Source organism: Podarcis tiliguerta (assembly GCF_965153285.1).
Source record: "Podarcis tiliguerta genome assembly, chromosome: 5".
NCBI lineage: Eukaryota > Metazoa > Chordata > Lepidosauria > Squamata > Lacertidae > Podarcis > Podarcis tiliguerta.
Genome location: NC_139538.1, coordinates 71,613,136 through 71,635,939, shown reverse-complemented (window position 1 = coordinate 71,635,939; position 22,804 = coordinate 71,613,136). Strand labels below are relative to the sequence as shown.

Here is a 22,804-nt window from a genome sequence, read left to right as displayed (position 1 = left end):
TTCAGCTGCATCTATAAGTAGAGATGTCACAGAATTCTGACTAAAATAGGAATGGAAGTTGACAGTGTTTGTTTGTTTATCCCCTCTCTGGAACAGAAATCAGTCCAGAGAGTATTCATTGTGGCTGTTGCTTTCAGTCTCCAAACTATATGTAACAGATTACACTCCCCCCAATATTTGCATTGTGTTTCCTTTGCATTAAAGTAAATAGGGTAGAATAATGCAATGGCAACGTAATTGGAGTAAATTATGTAATTTCATCACAGCAGACAAAGTGATGTATAACATAGATTTTGGTGAAAGATGAACTGCCGCAGAACAGAAACAATAGTTCATTGATAAATACTGAGAAGAATGGAAAATTATTCCTCCTTACATCCCTAGACCCCTGAACACTGGAGTTAGCTGTTTACAAAAGATGGGCCTGTCTTGGTGGAATCATCTGAAGCTAATACTTCTTTTCTACATCAAATTTCATCCATCTTTTATTCTTTTCTGCAAAAACTCAATTTACAGTACAATTCGCATTGATTTCTTGCGGTAAATATTATGGAAGATTTCATTATGCAGGTCCGATTCTCGATCAGTGAACAGAATTGTTGATGCTGTCTAGATGGAAGTAGAAAAGATCAGATTCGAATCACCAGTTATAAAGTAATGTTCTACAGCTGGGAGCGTTAAGTACATATTAGATGGAACAGAGGTTTTTATGTGACTGTATTAGCGTGGGATTGAACAGTAGTTTCAGTCTGTCTGAGATTTGTAAGTATTCCTTTTATTTCACATGCTAAACTTATTTTAAGAACTCTCTGAACTTGATGTTTCTCCAGCACTTTCACAAAATAGTGGAAGGCAACGCGCATGATAAGTTTTAAGCTAAATACTGGTACTTTTCTGCTTATGGAAACAGGGTGGGGGAAAAGATATAGGAGATTCAGCAGAACTTTGTAGTCCAGTGAGAGACAGGTTGATGAAGTGATGAGAGTGTTAGACTAGGGAACTGGGAGACTAGGATTCAAATCCTTACTCAGCGTTGGAGCTCACTGGGTGACCTTGGGCCAGGCACACACTCGCAGCCTAACCTACATCACAGGTCTGTTGTGAGAATAAAAATGGGGAAGGGATTAGTATGCTGCCTGGATATCCTTGGAGGAAAGATGGGGTAAAAATGTAATAAATAAATAGATGTGTGTTGAAAGAATGTAAGTATGTGTTGAAAGTATGTGTTGAAAGAATAGGTTGGTACTGTCAGCTCCAGTGGTACTGATCATATGTTGTGGGAAAGCTTTTTTGATCTATGTATGATTTTTAAAATACTTTGTCAATGGACGAAGGCAGAAATGGGTGACGGGGTGCAGCCTGTGACAATTTCTGGGACAGAGCTTCATTGATTTTAATAAGCTCTGGCCTAGCAAATTTTGAAGGGGGCCCTGGTAGATCAGAGCATGGGACTTGGGGTGGTGATGGTGCAAATAACTGAACCAGAGGCGATAAACAGCAGGTAGAATCCTGATGGCTGACATAACTCCCCACAACCTCTCCAATCAGTTTGAACTGATATTGGCAACAATATTTTCATTTGGGGAGATTCTGCCATGCAAAGATCACTGGATCGGAGAAAATGCGTTACGGAATGTGCATTGCCACTGCTGCCTATTTTACACCAGCCAAATTAAAGGTCCATATAAAATTAGTAAAATTGGCAGCTTGCTCGAAATAACCTTTTATCTCGTCTTCGGTAGCCAGTTTTTGCATGCAATCTTTGTCTTCGATTATATCAGTTTCAAGTAGTCAAAGTGTGGCACGAAACACGGACAAGTATTAGCATGGGTGGCATCTTTGCTTCAGAGAAGCCCTGTCAACAAGGCAAGTCTCCCTGTTGCGTTGCTAATTCACCCAAATTTGTTTCAGCCTCAAAAACAAAGATTTGCAGGTTCGCCTACTGGGGTTAGCTAATTATTTTATTTGCATTTTCTTAATGTGGTAATTCAGCCATTAATATTTTAAAAGTGTTGCAATTAATTAGCTAGCTGATGGATGCCAGGGAGCATTGCAAGAGCAAGCAGAGATAAACAGGAGGGGGAATTCAGAGCTATGTCTGGAACACCTCCCTTTCCTGGTTGGGATCACAGTCCTGGTGTGACCCCCACCCCTCCACCCACCCCGCCAGATAAAGGTCCTCAGCCTGCATGGCACTGATGGAGCAGAATATTTTACAGTTCTAGGTGAGAGGGCAGCAAGGCCAATGCTTCTGTACCTCCTATGGCTCTTGCAGTTCACTGACCACTTGGGGAGGGCTGTGCTCCCATAGCTTTCTCCCACCCACCATTTTTTCCCTGAAACGCCGCACAAAGCAGATTTAACTGAGCTGCTGAGAAGCATACATAATGTCCAGATAATTAAAAATAAAAATTTTTTGGGATGCACAGGAGTGTCTTTTACATAAAATTTTGTAGACGGAGAGTTTGCAGGGGTGACTCACGGCAAATCCATATAAGAGCTTCACATAATGGGAGTTCTACTGCATTTATGTGGTGATAAACGTGTTTTGGCAGTTGTCCAGTTACTCTGGGTTTTTTATTATAATGGTCAAGAAAGGGAAGAGAGGATTCTGCTTGCTACTAGAACTGTTCTCGTGTGTCAATCAGCTTTTGATCAATGCAAGCTGCCCTAAGAATCTTCCCTCAATTATTCATATTAAGCTATATGCACTGTGTGTGTGTGTGTGTTGTATTTAAATAAACAAATAAAATAAGTGTGTCAGGTCAACCTAGTTCTGTACCGAGGAAAGCTCATCTTTAACATTTAAATATTATGCAGATTCAGCATTTTAACATACTTTCCCTTAGTTTGCACGATTTATTCCGCTCTGATTCTTGGTGGGGAGGGACCAGGAGTATGCACTGCACTGAAGCAACATCCATTGCTTCTCTCCCTCATCTCAGCTTCTGGAAATCCAATAGGCTTTGAGTGGAGTGTTTCAGTTAGGTAATTTTAGACTCTGAACTTAATGATCTGTAGGGCAGTGTGTGTGTGTGTGTGTGTGTGTGTGTGAGCTGGTTAGACGGTAACGTGTATTAGTTCACATTCTTCGAAACGTGGTAGGCCGTCCCCACTCCATTTGTGGGGGGGGGGGGCTCTCCTGCTGCCCTGATGTCACCACTGATGGTACTGGACATGGCTCACGCAAACGAACCTTTCTAGACAAAACAATGAGAAACCATTTTTACAAAAGAATGCTGAGGTTTTGTGGCCAATACCAATATCTGCAGGTTTGCCTGAATGGACATTTTTTGTTTTGTTTTTACCAAGTGTTACTGTATCTTATCTCTTAGCTTAAAGTTTTGGTTAATAGCTCTGCTGTCCTGATGGGTGGTTATTGCTCTCAGATTCTGTTGATGGGGGAAAGTTTTTATTTTTGTTCTCTGAAAGTGGCCCAGTGATCTTTGGGTAAGAAAGCAAGGTCTTGCACATACCTCTGCTCTCCTATCGAGATCTCCTCTTACTACCCTTATCCTCATTCATCACGGTGGAGAGTTATGTCTCCCACAGGCTAGCATTAACTGTGATGATATTTAACTTGGGCTTGAAAGCCAGCTTCCAATCTCAGTCTCAAACTGTGGTTCAGCCAAAAGCAGATACAGTGGTACCTCTGGTTACAGACGCTTCAGGTTACAGACTCCGCTAACCCAGAAATAGTACCTCGGGTTAAGAACTTTGCTTCAGGATGAGAACACAAATCACGCAACGGCGGCAGTGGGAGACCCCATTAGCTAAAGTGGTACCTAAGGTTAAGAACAGTTTCAGGTTAAGAATGGACCTCCAGAACGAATTAAGTTCTTAACCCGAGGTACCACTGTACTTTCCTGCCAACCTAGCAGTTCGAAGGCACGTCAAAGTGCAAGTAGATAAATCGGTACCGCTCCGGCGGGAAGGTAAACGGTGTTTCCGTGCGCTGCTCTGGTTCGCCAGAAGCAGCTTAGTCATGCTGGCCACATGACCTGGAAGCTGTACGCCGGCTCTCTCGGCCAATAAAGTGAGATGAGCGCCGCAACCCCAGAGTCAGTCACGACTGGACCTAATGGTCAGGGGTCCCTTTACCTTTACTTTACCACTGTACTAGCATTGTTGTCAATGATGCAGCACTTTTGATTAAAGTAAATGAGAGAGTGTCTAAATCAGGGGTGGGATAGTGAGGTGGGAGAGAGAGAAGTAAAGGCAGATTGCCTTAGTGTAGTTTTACAGCTATGGAGTGAAAACGGGGGAAGCAAAGCCTAGGGTGAGTTCACACATGCCTGCTTATCATAGCACATGTCTGACACCCTGGCATCACCAGTGATGACTTGCACTTCCGAAACAGCCATCGTAGACCAAACACTTTGGAGCTTTCATGACACTTGATCTCAACCCCCACATCATAATTCTGAGTGGAGACAGCTCATCCATTCATCGGTGCATTGTCAACTGATAAGTCATTTACTGTTGGGACACCAGTGTGACGTACATGTCTGTGAAGAAGAGCTTGAAAGGCTGGCGAGATAAAGTAAGGGAGTCAATGAAGGAAACTGCTGAGTCTAGTAAGGTGCTAGAGGAGAGGACAGAAGCAAAGATTGCAGCAAACCACATCACACTGTAAGTTAGCATGAGATGACACCTGGCTGAGAAGAGTTGGTGGTGTGCCCAAATGCAACATGATAAAGGAGGAATCCTTCAGTGAAAGGCTGGGCATGGAAAAGGTTCATTACCTAGTAGCATCTTCAGCCTCCATTCAGGTCTTTGCCTCTTCGTTTGTGACCAGCTAGTCCACCATCAATGATAGATTAATTCTTTGTGATTCACCCTTCCACTGAAACCTTGCTGACAAAGCATAATAAAGGAAGACAGTGGTGCTAGTCCCTTTGGTGATTATTCAGGAAATTATGTTCTGATGTTCTAAAAGCTTTGTCTTCCTCAGTTATGTGGGTTGTTATATCGGACAGCTCCATTAATTTGCAAGCTCACCTGTCAATGAAACTTTCTATTGCATCTAATTCCTTTTGTGCCGCCAGGGCCAAATGGGTACTATAGGTAGGATACCCACAGCTAGACCTGAATGGTGTGCAGCTAGGATCCCTTCAGTCCCTCAGTCTTCAGTGTGAGCTGTAAACAGTGGAGAAGCCAAAGGCAAAAGGCCAGATTCCCAGTGTTTATATAAGTCCTGGCCAATCTGGAGGCTTTGTACTGACTGCCAATCACAGGGGTCAATGTTGCTCAGCTGTATTCCTATTTAGAGAGGGGTTTGAGGCCTGACCACACAAGCATACACATGGGCATCTACCCCACCAAAACATTTCGCCACCATAATTGTTGACACTAGATCCAGAAGCTGCCAGTTCTAGCCCTGTTGTCCCTGACACATGCTTGCATTGCTTAAAGGATCTGTTTTCATATATGAAAATACATTCTATAAGGCTGGGACGTTTTAAACACTTGGTCTTTCTTTGGTTTAAATAAATGAATAGTGTTATTATACTAAAATAACTGTTCTGTTGTTAAAGCTTTCCTCCATGTGTGTCTATTTTGTTAGCTGTTCAGTGACTGCTTCAGTTGATTGCTGCATCAAAAATTAACATATTGTGAAGGGTGTGGCGTCAGCAGCTGACTTACAGTACAAGCCATTTCTCAAAATAGCCACAGCAGTGCAATAGTGACACACAATTTATGTCACAGGATTCAGCAGTAATAATAACTGTGGCCTATTCATTTACATTTTGGGCAGTCTTATTCCATTCTCTCTTCTCTCTCTGTTTTTCACTTTCCTACCCAACCCTTTCCTTCCTTTTAATTACCTTTTGCTTTTTAATATTTTCGTTTCTTTCTTGGCTTGCTTTTGGTTTAACAAGCCAACAAGATGTGCGTGTTTGTCTCTGTGTGTAACTGTACATTTTAGCCATCAGTTTAACTGCAAGTGTATTCCTCGCTTTGATGTATAAATTTGTGCTAACTCGACTGCCTTGGGAGAGATTTAGATTTGTGGTAGGATACGTCACACGAAGCTGGAACTGGAGGACTGATAAAGTTGATGCACAAGTTTGGAATCTTAAACACCGACAGCCAATTCAGTCTCTTTAGATTGAGGCGCTCACACAGTCCCCTTCCACAAACGTCTTTCTGTATAATGTCTCGTAATTAGAACAGGAAATCATTGAGTAACTGTGCGATGAATAAGAGTACTTAGGCTGAAAGGAAAATTACCTTCTGAGAAATTATATTCACCATTTCCCCCTCTTCTCTTGGTTCACATTACAATGTTGGCAATGATACTAACAGATGCAAGTATTCTTATCTGCACAGTATTGTTCTTCTGATTTTGCCCTTCCCCCTCAACAAGAAAAAACAGAATATAGGAAACGCCTAATTAGAAAACAGAATTCTGTGTCACAGCAGAATAGCAACAACACAGAAACGTCAATATAATTATCAATATATCTAAAGGCTGGCGCTATGTCAAGTGTATGGAGTTCTTGTTTTGCCTTGGCTCCGTTGCTAGGAACACTATTTTTTATTTTATTTTTAAGAAGAGAGCTCAAAGAGAGAAATATCTGATGTAATAAAGTATCAGAAGGTACCACTCTGGAGTGGCTCCTGTTCATGTGACGGGCTCCCAAATCGGATGCTTTGTAGTCCTACCTGGAGATGCCAGGGACTGAATTTGGGGTGTGCTTCTACCACCATGGCCTTTCCTTACTTTAACACTCTTGGTTCCCATCCTCTGTATAGACAGGGAATAATGAATACAATCAATAAACAGCTTTTTTTCTATCATCTGGTTAGTTCTTGATAGTGTATATTATTTTCCACAGAAATACAATGCAAAAGAGAGAGAGAGATTTGTTACATTTCCAAGTTTGTAGCTGGAAAAGGAGAATATAGGTTGGGAGTTTTTCCTTTAAAAAATGTCTAATACATATTTGGAATCTGTTCAGCAAATAAAGGAGAGATCTTTACATGTTTGTTTCTATTGGCATCGGAATGCATTTGCACTAATACGATTAAAAGAACGAAAGGGCAGAATACTTGGCAGATTTTTGTAGCTGGGGTAATTAGGTGCAGGAAGGAACATGCATATTTTTTCCACCCAGCTCTATAAAATCCTAGTGTGAAGATTGTTTTGTGTGTATTTTTTAAAAAAATAAAAGGGGGGGGGAGCTTACTGAAGTTAAAAGCAGATTATGGCGGTTAGCAATAATCATTATGGTGTGATGTTTCCGAACACAAACAAAGCAAGCTACTTTTATGTATTTCCTTGTTCAGTCTGTGAGAAGGTTTTGATCTGTGAGCAGTTTTTGATCAGGAATTCATACTGTTGTGTGTGTCCCGTCCCCCTCCAAACTTTGGTGAATTGTTCTGGGCTGCTTTGAAGGTCATCATGCGGTTTAGTGGAAAAAGTGCTGGACTTTCACCCGAGTTCAGATCTTGCCTCTAGAGAGGGCCATTTTCAACACTCATTTTAGCTCTAATAGGTCATTCAACTGAATCACGCTTAAGCAACCATGTGAGGTGGAGAGTGTTGCCAGGTCCCACCCCCTCTGGGCATCATCTTTCTCAAGTTCACAGCCCTCTGCAACTTTGGGGGCAAAGATCTGAAGTGGAAGGCCTCCTTCACTTGTGCAGGTTCCCCACATGATTTAGAATCCCACAGAGTTGAGGTTCTTCGTTGCATGTAAACTCCTGGAAGGTGATGTGCTGGAGTGGGTGGGGCTTGGCAGCATCCTCTCACTGCCCCAGCATGTTTATACACAGTTTAATTTAATGCCCAAATTGGTTTGTAGGCATGGTCATATCTGTAATGAAACCAGGAGAAGTTTACTTGGGCATTCATTGCTTGTTACCTGTCAATTCATCCAGATTGCCAGACATCCCATCACAAACAACGGCCCATTTTTCAACTTTCCCATCTCATGGACTGTAAGGACCGGGACAGTCAAAGACACTTTGGTTCCTGAGGGCGGTGAGGGAGGGATCTAAATATCATCCTCTTTTCACTATTTAGCATGGTCAATGCCTGTTCAGTTCGGGGTATGTTGTGTATCCCATGGATTAGATCTGTCTCTGATTCTACCATCCTTCATGACACCCACAATCTACTACCTGAGGCAGCTTCCATGTCTCACCTCATGGTAGGATTGCCTCCCTTCTGGACACATAGTGAATAACTGTGGACTATTGCTTCATTCTAAGACCCTCCAAATTACCAGGCCCAGTTGGAGGTTCTACATGGAATTTGGGGGAGGAGAGATAATACCGCCTCTGTATGCTTGCATCTCTAGGGAAGAAGTTGAGGTGAACAAGACTCAGCAATACTTAGGCAGTGTTGTTTCAGATTTTATTCTCTTCCTTGTGTGCTGTCCTGCTGAGCCACAGAAGGAGAAAAGGAAATCCAAGCAATGGCGCTGGCCTAGTCCCATGTTGGACTTATTTGCACTAGGCACTTAAATATAGAGATCTTCCCACTTTGAAATGAACGTAAAGCTCAAATTGTAGCAGGATTTTTTGGGGGGATGTATACAGCCTCTTTCCTTGGGTCAGACCCTGGCTACTTTTATTTGGAACTTTTATTTGATGGTGGAGCTTGTAGGAGAGGCCTCACCTACTTTTTCTCCTGTAATTCAAGCAGTGAATATTTGGCTCAAGAGACGTAGATTGTGCCCAAGGTAATAATTTGATCTTTGCCTTTAGGGAAGCATGGCCTCTACAGCTGAAATCAAAATTTAAAAATACTACTACTATTAAAATACACTTTCTTTATTATTATTATTATTATTATTATTATTATTATTATTATTATTATTATATCTCCAGCAGCTCCTCATCCCAAATGGCAGGCTGCTTTCGAAACTGAGGATACTTTCAAAAGTAGTTTATGATATGGCACAGGGGTCTGCTATCCCAAGGAGTGAAGAAAGTAAATCATCCTTCCTGGATATGCCTGCAGTTTAGCTCTTTTTGGATCCTAACCCTTTTAAAAAAAAGGTTATATTGATTTGAAAAAGTCTGCCTTATTGGTGAGACTATTCTGTGCTCTCTCCCTTGACGGTGAACATGAAATTCAACACGAATCTTCACTGCAGTAACTCCTCTCCCCTCTGAATGAAAACTGTATAAATTGATCAGTGCCTCCCTAGCCTCAGTTAAGAATGACAGGCCAGGACCTTGCTTTGCAGTTTTGCTTGTTGTCTAGAAATCGGTTCTGAAGTTGAGATAAATTGGTAACTGTATATACGTATGAATGAATAAATGAATGAATGAAAGACTGACCCTGAAAGAGGTTATTAAAACGAACAGTTACGATGTGAACACAAGATTAGGAGACATTTCAGCCTTAAGTCCTGGAGGTATTTCCTTCTAGGTGTGTGTCTTGTGTTCTACCGTCTGCAGGTGACGTGGTAGAAGCTGACACGATATTGGACATGCCTCTTCAGCAAGGACTTAATTTTTCAGTCATGCACCTTAACAAGAAAGCGATAATCATGATTTAAATTCTAGCTTATACCAGCAGCAAATTATTTCCAATTGTTTCATCTTGACAGAGTGCATATAATAATATATCACTGCAGTTAGGTGACATTTGGAATATGTTGAAAGATTCCAAATGTCCTTCTCCCTGCGCCTGGATTGTGTATTATTCACACACACACACACACACACACACACACACACATTTGGCAGAAATAGGTCTTTGATTTCTTCTCTCACAGAGGTGTGGCTGAAAGAAAATCTTTGTTCCAAGAACCTTTTATTTGCTTTCCTTAAACAAATGGTGCAGTTTACCCCTTTCTTTGTCCTTCCTTAGAATGATCTGTTGAACCGTTTGTGAATAAAGGAAGGAGGGAAAATACTTTACAAAGCACTTATTTGGACACAGTTATTGCCTGGTTAGGCTTGGCATTCAGCGATGGGCCTTCCCCCCCCCCCCCGCCATTTTGTTTCTGTACCTCTGAATCGTGTTAAAAGTAACAACAACAAAAAACAACATTGATCAGCCTTGCAAGCAAATTTAATTTTAGTGACCGCGTTGCTTTAAAATGTCATTAAAATGCCACAAAAATAGCGAGGAGCACTTTACACAGTCACTTTACCATGTGCTTTACTGGAAACTCGTGGTTTGTAGCAAAGGTTCATATGAGACATTTATATGTACCTTGACAAATAACACATAACTGACCACATCCTGGCGCATAAGGAAAGTGCCGTGTCTCATCTCCAGGCTGAAGATAGCAGTACCTGTATGAGCACACTGTGTTGTACTAACCAGGCCTGTAATCTGTGCCTCTAGCAGTCCACACTAAAGCTTAAAAGATCTGAGGAGCAGCCTTGCGCCAGTCATCTAACGCTTGGTGCATTTAGCCTAGGTTTCTGGCTGGCAGTGGTTCTCCAAAGTTTGAAACTGTAGTCCAGGGGTAGGCAAACTAAGGCCCAGGGGCCGGATCCGGCCCAGTCGCCTTCTAAATCCGGTCTGAGGGACGGTGGTCTGTCCCCCTGTTGAAAAAGGTTGCTGACCCCTGCTGTAGTCTTTCCTAGCCCTGCTACACAAGATAATTTTGATTAGAGGTTCCAGGGATAGGATGTGGGATCTTCTACTTCAAAGCACATGCTTTGCCATTGAGATATGAGCAGTGTGGGCTTGCATGCTGGGTGCCCAAGCTTGGTTTCCCTGCTCAACTCTGGAGCTCATTGGGTAGTCTTGGACAGTTTGCTCCTCTCCGAGTTAAGTTAAACTTGTGGTAGGGTTGTTTTTTGAGGAGACCACTCCTCAATTTGAACTCGCTTGGACAAAAGGCAGAATGAAAATGTATACCAGCCGCTTAGCTTAAGAGAACAAATTTGATTGCAGGGACTGTCTAGAGTTGTCATGTTTGGTGGGGTCTGGGAGTAAGAGAGAAAGTGCTATGACTACAGTTCTGTAGCCTTGTAGGCTCAAGCAAGTAAACACTAGATTAAATTGCGATCACCAGATTTTGCTTCCCCACAACAAATTTCACAGATTTCACTGTGCCTGCCTTTCAGACACACTGTCAAAATATATGACCTGAACTTGCAGATCATGGAATTGTTTTGGTTTCCTCTGTGCGCTCTGTGGGAGGATAAAAGGCACAGTACTCAGAAAAGTGATTCCTTTGCAGAGAATAGGTCTAAAAGTGGCATTCTTGCAAGTTGTAATATGTGTGCACCAGGTTGGTTTATGTATGCGAGTCAGGTATGGCATTGGAGATTTGAACGGCATACAGGTTTTTGTTCCCCTGTGTCAGATCACACCAGTGAATTGCTTATAGCTTGAAGCCCTGTTTTTGTTGCTGGGATGGCTCTATGGGACTTTGACACAGCCCCCTAGGGATTTTAATGTTATATAGACTTTTGTTAGACGTCTGTGATTCCCAGCTTGTATTTCAAAAAATTGTATTTATTTCAAGCCCGAAAGTTTGAAAACATTTTGGCAACAGTGTTAAAGAATAAGAAAGGAGAATAAGAAAACTTGTCATTTCCCCCCAACTCTCATGATTTCTGTTCACAGATTGAGAAATTTTTTTTAGGGCTGATTAGAGATTACTCATATCAGAGGGTTCCGGTTTCAGACGAGGAATTTTTGCAGAAGTACAATGGGCCTGTCACTTTCTGCTTGGCATTGATATTGGTATGATAATGGATAGTGATCTCATAATCAGTCAGATTTGTTTTATTTTTTAAGACGAAAGCTCATAGTAATCTGAATACATGTGAATCTTATAAATATGTGAGAATCATACTGTAATGACACCACCTGTGTCAAGTGAAGAACAAAACTACGGCCTAGTTCTGGGGGAAGAATTCAGTTTTATCTGCATTTTAGTGAGATACTACCTAATTTGCACTTCTCGAACCAATATGTGAAGCGAAACCCAATTATCTTTCAAAATGCATACTTCCCTGAATTTTGCAATGCAGTTCTCAAACCACTCTGAACTAAATGCATGTATCAGAAGACAGTGTTTATAAAATGCATACATTGGTGAAAATAACATACAAAAATGCTTTATATTGGTTGAAAATAGCTTGCAGAAATGTGTGTGCTAGTTAACCCTGCGTAAGAATGCGTATCGTGGGAGAAGTTCGCACTAAACTGCTGGGGAATTTTCATTAATATAGCGCAAATTGCTCCAGGAACATGGGGACTGAATTTAAGATTGGAAAGATGAGAAACTGAAATCCAGACACTAAGGGAACACATGCTCACATGCCTGCCAATCAGGGACAGGGGCGTGGTCTCACACCAGAGTTCCCAAGCGGAATTCCAAGACCATGCACGTGCCAGTGTAGAGTAGCGGTTAAAGTGTCAGACATGAACCTGAGAGGCCAGGGTTCCAGTCCACACTTAGCCATGAAGCTCACTGGGTGACCCTGGGCCTCTTGCTGTCTCTCAGCCTAACCTACCTCACAGAATTGTTGTGAGGATAAAACAGAGAGTGGACACTGCCTTGGGCTCCTTGGAGGAAAGGCAGGATATAACTGTAAAAAAATAAAAGCTAAATTTCATATTTTTACTTAAAGTTCTACTCACATGGACTAGAAACTTGGGTTGTTGTAAAATGAGGAACCACTTTCTCTGGGTTTTGTGCAATATATTGGATTTTGCATTAGAGACTGCATTCTATGTTGTATGATTCCTACACTCCCTGATACTTTGCACCCTCCAGACCTGGCTGCGCTGTTTCTGATGGGAGAAATATGTGACTTGAAAAATGCTAAAGTCTGCTTTGGCACATGATTAACAGCCTCATCCTTAAAAAAAAAAAGAAGAAAAAAGTTATTTCAGGACATGTGTTCTTATTTCATACGTGCCCTACTTGTGATAGTAGACTGTTTAACATGTTTGGTCCATGCAAGTTGATGTGCAATGAAACCTCTGTAGATGCATCTGATATAATTTAAATTATTGCAGGAGGCTGATAGGTTGCAAATCGGAGGCAGAGGGAGGGGATTGAATATCAGGAGGTAGCATTGCTCCACATCCTACATCTGTTTTGTCTCCTACATCCCAAAATCAATGCAAAGGGTTTGGAATGAGAATCTGACTTGCCTCCAGATACCTGTTTTATGTTAAAGGTAACATGACAGCTGGGGCAATAAGTAACAGTGGTTTCAATATTTTTTCTTGCAGGTGAGGATGACGAAGATTCAAATGTGCTGATCCTCAGCTACCCACAATACTGTCGCTATCGTTCCATGCTGAAGCGCATACAGGGCAAACCGTCCTCCATCCTAACAGACCAGTTTGTATTAGCCCTTGGGGGCATTGCCGTAATCAGCAAAAACCCACAAATCCTCTACTGTCGAGATACCTTTGATCACCCAACTCTTATTGAAAATGACTGCATATGCGATGAGTTTGGTAAGTAGCTTTGCCTCTTGTACTTCTTGCAAGTTAAAACCACTTTGTTGACATTTTGCCTTCCTTTTTCGAGGTAAAAGGCAGTAATAATGGATAAACCTTTCAGAAATAACAAAAGGTGCGTATACGTATTTGAATTGCTGAGCATCAGCAATATTCCACCTCCACTCAGAGACTATTTGTAGTCTTTATATTTTAAGGCTTATTACAAGCATTTTGAGAAAACAATGTGTTGCTTAGTTGTCCAATGTGAATTTAAAGAGGTGTTTGGTTGGATGCAATGCTAACCTTCCTTGAAAGTTGTTCCATACTGTTTGTTCTTAAACTTGTTTTGTGTTGAGGGGCCATTGTTCTGATTTACTTACTCTTTCTGGCCTGTCATATTTTCTTATTCAGAAGCCCCCATGTAGAAAGGGACTTAAAATTCTTTGATGTGTGTCAGTGCATGTGTTCTTTATACACCCTAGATAGCTCAAGTAATTGATGCATTGTAATTTTTATAATTGTTTACCTGTGTTATGAACATCAAGATTCATTAGCCATAGTGCTGAGTGGATAAAAACTACAGCTCAGGGCAAACCAGTATAGCTTACAGCAATTTTCAGAGGAAGAACTTTGAGATATGAAATCCATAAATCTTTGTAATATAGATCATTTTGGGGAGTGGGGGAGTGCGGAGGAAGCCTTTTGCAAAGAATGAAATTATTTTCAGGAAATATCTGAGAGGAAAAGATATGCCCCGTCTTTTGTTTCCTGCTGTCCTTCTGCTGGTTTTCATTTATTTGCATTAATTCCATGGGTTTATTTAATAAGATTTATATGTGGCCTCCCCTATGCGCTCAAGGTGACTGTTGATAAAAATGTCAAATCTCAAAATTTGCCCCTTGCACTCTGAACAAGGTCAGAAATGTCCTGAACAATTGTAAAAGGAAGGTTCAGGCAGAGAAATGGGTTTTCTTTAAGAAATCCCAATGATCACACCCCTCACTGGCTCTATTCCGTGTCCTCAAGTGCCTTTGCCTTGCTGGAATGTGTCACTGAACTGTGGTAATGCCTCTTGCTTCCCCGGATAGAGGATGGAGAGATGGGGGGATGTACCCTACTGTACAAAGGTAAGTACAGTTGCTCCACCCACTTGCTGCCTCTGGCCCCACCCACCATTGACATGCAGCTCATGTAAGGTTGCCCACAAAGGAATGTACCCCTTGGGGTTTAAATAGCTACCATCCCCCTGCATCTGGGATGGAATATAAAAATCTGGCTTTTACCACCTATCCTGTTTAAGGCAATTAAGTCTGATTGATTGTGGTGAAATTTATTTCTGAGAAACTGTAGCCACAGATCTGTGAGACACGACTCTGCTTTGGCTATACAAAGTTGCTTGTATGCCTAAATGCTATGTCTCTCTGTCTGTCCATCCATCGATCCATCTCTCTCTCTCTCTGCACACGTCATACCCATAGTGCATGAGATAAACAAAGATGTTCAGGTAACAACAAAAGGAAAGCAGACCACAGCATATACACGCCCAACCAGAATTAATGATCATAATTATCATAAGCTGTACTTATAACAAAGGGATAACAGTCACAGCTCCCACATCTGATTATCACCTTTAATAATATTACTATGTAATGTTATTTGCAAGCTCGATGTAACGTTAACTGCTTTGTTTTGGATAGTGTTTCAGCACCCCTGGGGGTTTTTTCCTGGTGTTTTATAATACGCTAGCAGCGAAGAAAACAATACAACCAGTGCTATACCTTCATCATCACTGGTACTCTATATACATGCACCAATGGCACTGTGCTTGATTTCTGTAAGCTCAGCTGCGCAGTCCGGGCTGCTACTCAAAATTGATCTGCCTTGTTCTGCCCAGGAGTGCTGGCAAGTTTTGAAAAGCGAAGTTGCATTTGAGAGAGACCTGTGTGTAGCTTGTTGAGGTTTCAGCTGGGCAGCGAACGTGAATGTAACATTGTGTGCCGTTGCAGATGAGATAAGGTAACGATCATGAGGCAAAGGATTAGGAGTTTTCTCCTGTCTTGCTGTTGTGAAAAGGCCACACTTTTATGGTGATATACTTGGTGGCCTGGTCCACACTTAGAGGGTGTCCCTTCAGGAATGGGTGCAGTAACTGCTGCTGCTTTTGTTGCTGCTGCACTTGTGACTCAGCAATGCCTTCTTGTTGTGCCAACCACATGATGAGTGTGCATGTGGGCACTATGATTTGCACGGCTGCAGCAGTCCTTTTGGAGTTCTCACAAATTCTGCCTCTGTTCAGATATTCTGGTGGCCTCTGCATGCTTCCAAGGTGATCCTGGCAAGTGTGACTCAGTCCACATTTCTCCCATTAGACAGATGTACAAACATTCTGTTTTAAGATTTAACTACCTATGAGTGCAACTTTTTCTGATTTTATGGTGCAGTCCTAACACAGTTTAATTCAGAGGAATCGTCTTTCACATTCATCAAACTATTTCACAAATGGATTCCCCATGCTGTGTTGCGATCAAGGCTCAAATCTTCCTGTTTTGTAATTGTTTGGACTTTGGTGTAGTGGTTAAGAGTGGTGGACTCGTAATCTGGTGAACTGGGTTCGCGTCCATCACGGGGATTCGAACCGCCAACCTTCTGATCGGCAAGCCCTAGGCTCCGTGGTTTAACCCAGAGCACCACCCGCATCCCTGAGACTCCTTAGGGTAGTGATAAAGCAGGATATCAAATCCAAACTCCTCTTATCCAAATTAGAAACTATAAGACACCCCTGGTTAAAATTTGATTCAGTTCCATACCCATGCATGTTTGTTTTTACCAAAAAGAGCCGTTCTTCAGTGCAGGCCTCATTGGGATTAATGAAGGATGAGCAGTAGTTCTGTTTGGTGGATTGCACTCATGACGTACTTGAAGATTGCAAGGTCTGCTGAACAAGTTAGGGGTTGGGGGTTTTTTGGTGTGTGTGTTTGTGTCTAATCTAGTGCTCCAGTATAATTGCGACCCTGTAATACCAAATGCACTGTGTCAGTTTCATAACATTGATGGGATACAGCTGATAAAGTACTCTTTTATTCTCCCCCCACAGTCAATAAAATGTGCTGCACTGGGTTACGCAAACAGTTTACACTGATACCATGTAGATTGATGTCGCATGTATAAAGTGGTGGCAGCTTAAATCTAAACACAGGCAGGGTGGTACGGTTGATAAATCAATTACTTGAAGGTACTGTTGCTTATCAATCAGATCTGAGAGTGGGGGACTTGATTGCAGGAATGCAAGGGAAATTCTTGCAACATGTAATTGGCTAGATGCCCTTTAATTTGCAGGAGCCATAGATAATCACAGAGATTAGACATAAGAAATCTCAGGAACTGGATGGAGAATATGAGGGAGTAGGAAGAACCAACAAGAGTAAAACGTATATATTTTATCTTATTTATTTATTTTTCCATTTGTATCCCACCTTTTCTGCAAGGAGTTTGAGGTTGCAAACATAGTTCCTCCCCCTCTCCATTTTATCCTGTGAGGTAGATAAGGCTGAGAGAAGGAGACTGGCCCAAGGTCACCCAGTGAGCTTTCTGCCCGAGTCGGGATTTGAACCCAGGCCTCCTAGACTCTAGCCCAACACTCAAACCACTACAGCATTCAAGTCACATCTAAAAGAACACAGAAGTCCATGATGCAGAGCATTCTGACAATAAGATCACAACATGCCAAATACTCAGGCAGGAACCAAACATTGCTGGAACATTTATTTATTTACAATATTTACAGGACAATGCTGGAGTCACTTTGTGGGTTGCAGGACCTGTGACGGATACAGGTTGTTATAAATGAGATAGGCAGACCATTTTGACAAAAGATTTTCTCCAAAGCATACGAATCTGTATCCTTGCTAGAAAGCTTTAACAGAAATGATTTTTCCATGAAGCTTTTCCCCAGTTGTTTTTTTTAAGTTGTGCATTCTAAATGAGAACATTGTGTTCTTTTATTACTTTTTCTCCTCCCTCTCTGTTCTAAACTGGGGAACATAAAGAGCAGGAACTTAAAGATGAGATAGAAAAATATTGTGTGCCCCCTCCCCCCCTGCTAAAGAGAAGTAAAGCTATGAGTAACCCAGAAAGTGATGAGAGAAGGCAAATTAGTTTTGTCAATAGTCCAGCAACACTGTTACCAGACAATAATCTATTGTGGCCAGGGTTTTTTAATAACCACAGCAAATGCATGAATCATCAGTACTACTTACTAGTGCCATTTATAAAGCATCTAAAATTTGCTAAGCACTTGTGCAGAGATTAAAAAATAAGGCAACCCTTGGCCACAGGTTTACAATCTGACAGATGTGACAGAAAAGGAAAACGGGATGCACGGGGGAAAGGAAAACATGTAAACTCAGCCACTGATTTTAAGTAGGCTGAGTTTGTTCATGGGTACATCATATGTACAAACATAAGAAATATAACTTCATAGAAAAAGTAATGTTGGTGAAGCAGGCTTTGTGTGTTGCTTCAAATGAACAGCCCTATCCATAGTTGCCACTGAAAAGTATTTCCTTATGTTGGCAATCCTTGTGCAGGGAGCTGCAACTGAGTTCCTCTGCCCCATGTGCCAGTCTTAACTGCATGCAAGTGATGTACCACATCAGAGCTGCATCATTAACTTGTGGGAACAGAGAGTAAACCCTAGAATACACCCAACCGTCTCCTGCATATTTGCACTGCCCAGGAAATCAGAAATGGTAGAGGAAGCCATTGCTGCCTTATTTCACTAAAGAGCTTCTGCTAAGTTTCCAAGGATAGCCGAGGTTCTCCAGAATTTACCCTTGAACTTGCAACCGAGTGTCTTTATACCTGCATATTGCTCATAGAAAGGGATGCGGGTGGCGCTGTGGGTTAAACCACAGAGCCTAGGACTTGCCGATCCGAAGGTCGGCGGTTCGAATCCCCACGACGGGGTGAACTCCCGTTGCTCGGTCCCTGCTCCTGTCAACCTAGCAATTCGAAAGCACGTCAACGTGCAAGTAGATAAATAGGTACCGCTCCAGTGGGAAGGTAAACCCCGTTTCCGTGTACTGCTCTGGTTCGCCAGAAGCAGCTTTGTCATGCTGGCCACATGACCCGGAAGCTGTCTGCGGACAAACGCTGGCTCCCTCGGCTAACAAAGCGAGATGAGCGCCGCAACCCCAGAGTCGGTCATGACTGGACCTAATGGTCAGGGGTCCCTTTACCTTTACCTTTACTCATAGAGGCCATTTCTGGAAACTATTAACATGGATACAATATGTTAATACTGTACGGTCTTCCTCTCCCTTCAGTTCTGCGATCATATTGGTGATCTTGCCTCCACTGTCTTGCTGTATAGATGAATAAATGCAATGAAGATTTGAGAGAAGACTTTGCGGCATTAAAATGTTGTGTAAATTTGCAGGTCCGAAAGTGTTCCACCTCGCTTAATAAGAACCAGCTCTTTCCCAGTTGACCAGAAGGCAGGGCTGTGTTAGTAGCAACTTCACCCCTTTACATGAAAGGCCACAAACAGAAGATCAAAGGGGGTTTGATTTTTCATCATGATCCCACTTTATTTGCATTCACGCATGACTAGACTCCATCCATGCACTCATTTCCTCTCAAACACCCACATCAGCTTGGATGGTAAAGTACCCCTGAAAAGATTGCTTTTTTCCCCTGTATAAGCTAGTAATTTCTCTTAAAACAGTAATGCATTAGCAGAGAAGTTTTACAAGCTAGTTATGATTCAGCCTTTGGTTAATATTCTTGAGTAAGCTTTTGAAAATGTACGTACTTTACTGCTCAGTCAGGGAAATGAAAAATGTAAGGGTCGTTAATTTCCAGTACATGCTCCATGGATTAAGCCGTAAGGAGGACTTCTTAGGACTAGATGCAAATAAAGAGTAGACAGGCAGGACAGTAAGCTATGTCCCCTGCATGGTGTACCTAAATTTTACAAGTCCTTGACACAGGCTCAGTTCACACATTCAAGCACATTCCTCTATTTCTCATCGCTCTTGATAGCGTCAGACTAGGACTGGGGGAGACTCAGGCACACATCACTCAGCCTCGAAGCTCACCAGGAGGATCCTGGGCCAGCCTACCTCACAGGGTTGTTGTAAGAGTAACAAAACTGGGCAGGGGAGAAAAATGTACCATATTTTTCGCTCTATAAGACGCACCAGACCATAAGACGCACCTCTTGTTGTTCTGGCTTCTGGGATAGCTGCGCAGCCTGCATTCGCTCCATAAGACGCACACACATTTCCCCTTACTTTTTAGGAGGGAAAAAGTGAGTCTTATAGAGCAAAAAATACGGTATGTCGCCTAGAGCTCCTTCGAGGAAAAGTGGGATATAGATGTAATAAACAAACAAACCAAACAACACGTAGATGAACTGTCTCTGCTTAGAGTTACCGTCTTTGAGGTGATATACGCACGTTATTTGATGCAACTGCAGTCATAAAATGATTATCGTGCACAGGTGAAGCAGTCGACAGAGGAACAAAGGAAACTACCTCATGCAGAGCCAGACCCATCGGTCCATCTAGCTCCATGTTGTGTTACACCAGGCTTTCACAACCTTGGGCCTCCCAGATGTTGTCGGACTACAACTCCCATCATCCCTGACCACTGGTTCTGCTAGCTAGGAATGATGGGAGTTGTAGTTCAGCAACATCTGGGGACCCGAGGTTGAAAAAGTCTGGTACACCCAACGGGCAGTAGCTCCCCAAGGTTTCAGCCCTATATGACGATGCTGGACTTGAATCTGAGACGTTCTGTGGTTCTTCTCATTGTTTTTGTAAACTGGGTCGCTTTGCACAAGCATGTAACGTGAGAATTCCATTGTACGAATCTTGGTTGCTGGCAATGGAACTCAGAGGGTGAGTTAAAACCCAGGTTGTTGTTGCTGCTGCTGAACTAGTTTGAAAGTTTTCTCTGAAAGGTCAGGTGCCTTAGGAGCTCATATGCTGGATAATAATCTCCCCTTGTTGGTCCTCAGCAGTTGGTTTTCAGGGGTATACTGCTTCTGTCTATGGAAGTTCTATACCTATCATATTGTTTTAACCCAAATACGAAAAGTGTTTGTACTTATTTGAATTCTGTGACCTCTTCAGATGCAGCTTTACTGTGGCATCCTGAGCAGTCTGAAAAATATGCAAATCTCCAGAACTCTCCAAAGCTAAATATTGCAGGTCTTTCACAAAACAGAAAAATGGGGCATAGCCACAGTGACGATTAATGAATGGCAACGTTATATGCTGTATGTATATATGAAAAGTTCTTTCCCATCATTGTTAGAATAAATCTGAGTGGGTTTTTAAATGAGAAATCTGGAAATGTTTTGAATTCTTGGTCAAGCCTTTTTCTTATTTTGTTAATCCAGCTGTGGAATAAGCTATTAATGATCCCCAGATGTTGTTTGTAATGATTGATTTTAGTTGTGAAATAATACATATACTTGCTTTAAGCACGCGCGCACACATAGGTCATTGACAGATTCTAGTATGATTTGGAATAATAATTTGAAGACAGAGAATTTAAATGCCACGTATAATTGCTTTTGTTAAATGATTTTTTCATTCTTAATGTTTTTCCGTTCTAATTGTTTCCCTGCTTCCCATAATCTCAGAATAAATATTTGCACATTTTGACATCCTGTTGTTCATTGTAATGTGTAAAATAGTTGCATTCTCTAAGCGACATCATCAACAACAAAAATGGATAATAGGATCACAGTGTGCCTCCCCCTTGCAATGCTGTTATAATTTAATCCACTTCATGTTGTTGTCTTGAACTGTTACCAGTAAGACTGAGTGCAGGGCATGTCCCTGCAGTAACATTTCCAGTGCAAATATAAACTTGTAATAACTTGTTTTGCCTTTATATTTTGATACTTTCTTCTTGCTCAAACAGAGCTCTGAAAACAGCCTGAGTTCTGTATACGGCATTTGTAACATCCCTCCTGGTTAATTTAGCGCGTTTTGATGTTGATGTTTTAATAGCCTTACGAACTGGTCCAGCCACCGTTGGAGGTTTTTGTTGAGGTGAGCAGCATGTTTAGGTTGTGTGATTCAAGTATATTGAACCATAAGCTGGTAGATCTGAGATCCACCCCCACCCGGGTGACTGAGTTGCAGTGGTCAACGCAGAGACCACTGGAAATTACACAGCTTGATAAGATGCCTTGCTCTGGCCATAACAGGTAGCTTCAGCCTCTGTGCTGTTGCTGAGGTTGGCTTGAAGACCTGACTTCCCAGGTCAGTCCTGCTATTTCAAGAGGACTGGGAACCAACGTTCAAGTCCTTTCCCCCAATTGTTCCTCTGCAAAAATAACAACTGTGACTTTCCCCCCAAAGAGTGTTGCACAGTCGATCATGCATGAGAATGTGAAGCATTTTGCAAGTATATCTGGGAGCTGGGGTGCAATACAGCCCAGAAAATGTGCAGCAACTGCCAATGCACTGCAACTGGTTATAGTAGTAGGGAGACTGTTGCCCAGCCTATGTATGGGCTATGAAGTACGCCTACCCCAGGTATATCTGGGTGTGGAGAGGAACCTGGGGCACCAAGGGGCCATCAGAATGGTTCAGTACAACACGTTTGTGGATGCTGACCTCAAAGGACTATATTATTATACAGTATAATAAAATTATTACAAGTAATCATCATAATGAATAAGAAATGTAAGGGCGGAGGAGGAGGGCTTGAAAAGGAGGGAAGACGAAATTTTCAAGTTCATACATTTGAAGGTAAGTTAGATCTCAGCAATATGAAATCACCGTTGTGATAATATCATGTTAATAACCTCGTGATTGTAAACCCTGCTTTCTTGAATATGTTTTAAACCACCCTCTCCAGAGTGATAGATATTGCATGACCTGCCTTAACTCTGCCCCTTGTGATGCAATTCAGTTATTGCAAGAATGCTGTATAAAGCTCACTATGCCTTTCTTTCTGCCTAAAAATAATACACAGGAAGCATGTAGCCGAGCTGTTAGAAGCCCGGATCTTATTGAGCTCTGTTCTAGTTCCTTAACCACAAGCACTTGTCTGTTATCTCATATGTAAAACGCTTGCTGTGGTTTCAGAGTTTCCAACTGCACAATATTGGAACAGTTGAAACAGAGCAAAATCAGAGGGAGGTTTCGACAGACCTGGGCTATTAATGTTTCTGCTAGACTAGGACTATGCATACCTAAATCTGGACCTGGAGGCTCAAGATCTTGGAGATTGGTGGCTTGAGATAGAAGCTGGAGTACAGCAAAAAAAAAAAGTATTGTTTTGTTCACCAGGTTTCAAGTATTTACTTGAAGTCCAAGTTTCAAGTATTTACCTGTATGCTAACCTGATGAGTCCAGAGGCATTATATTGTCTGCTAGTTGCAGTGTCTTA

General features: G+C 42.0%; 1 protein-coding gene across 4 annotated transcripts in view; it reads left to right on the top strand.

The window, feature by feature from the left end:
• Positions 1 to 22,804, top strand: part of ARID5B (AT-rich interaction domain 5B) — a 179,186-nt gene that overhangs the window by 70,218 nt on the left and 86,164 nt on the right. For all 4 annotated transcript variants that reach the window (XM_083439911.1, XM_083439910.1, XM_083439909.1 and 1 more), the window contains exon 4: positions 13,175 to 13,405. In XM_083439911.1, the coding sequence (XP_083296037.1) occupies positions 13,240 to 13,405 (166 nt within the window). In that variant the 5' untranslated portion in view covers positions 13,175 to 13,239. The remainder of the gene's footprint in view (positions 1 to 13,174; positions 13,406 to 22,804) is intronic.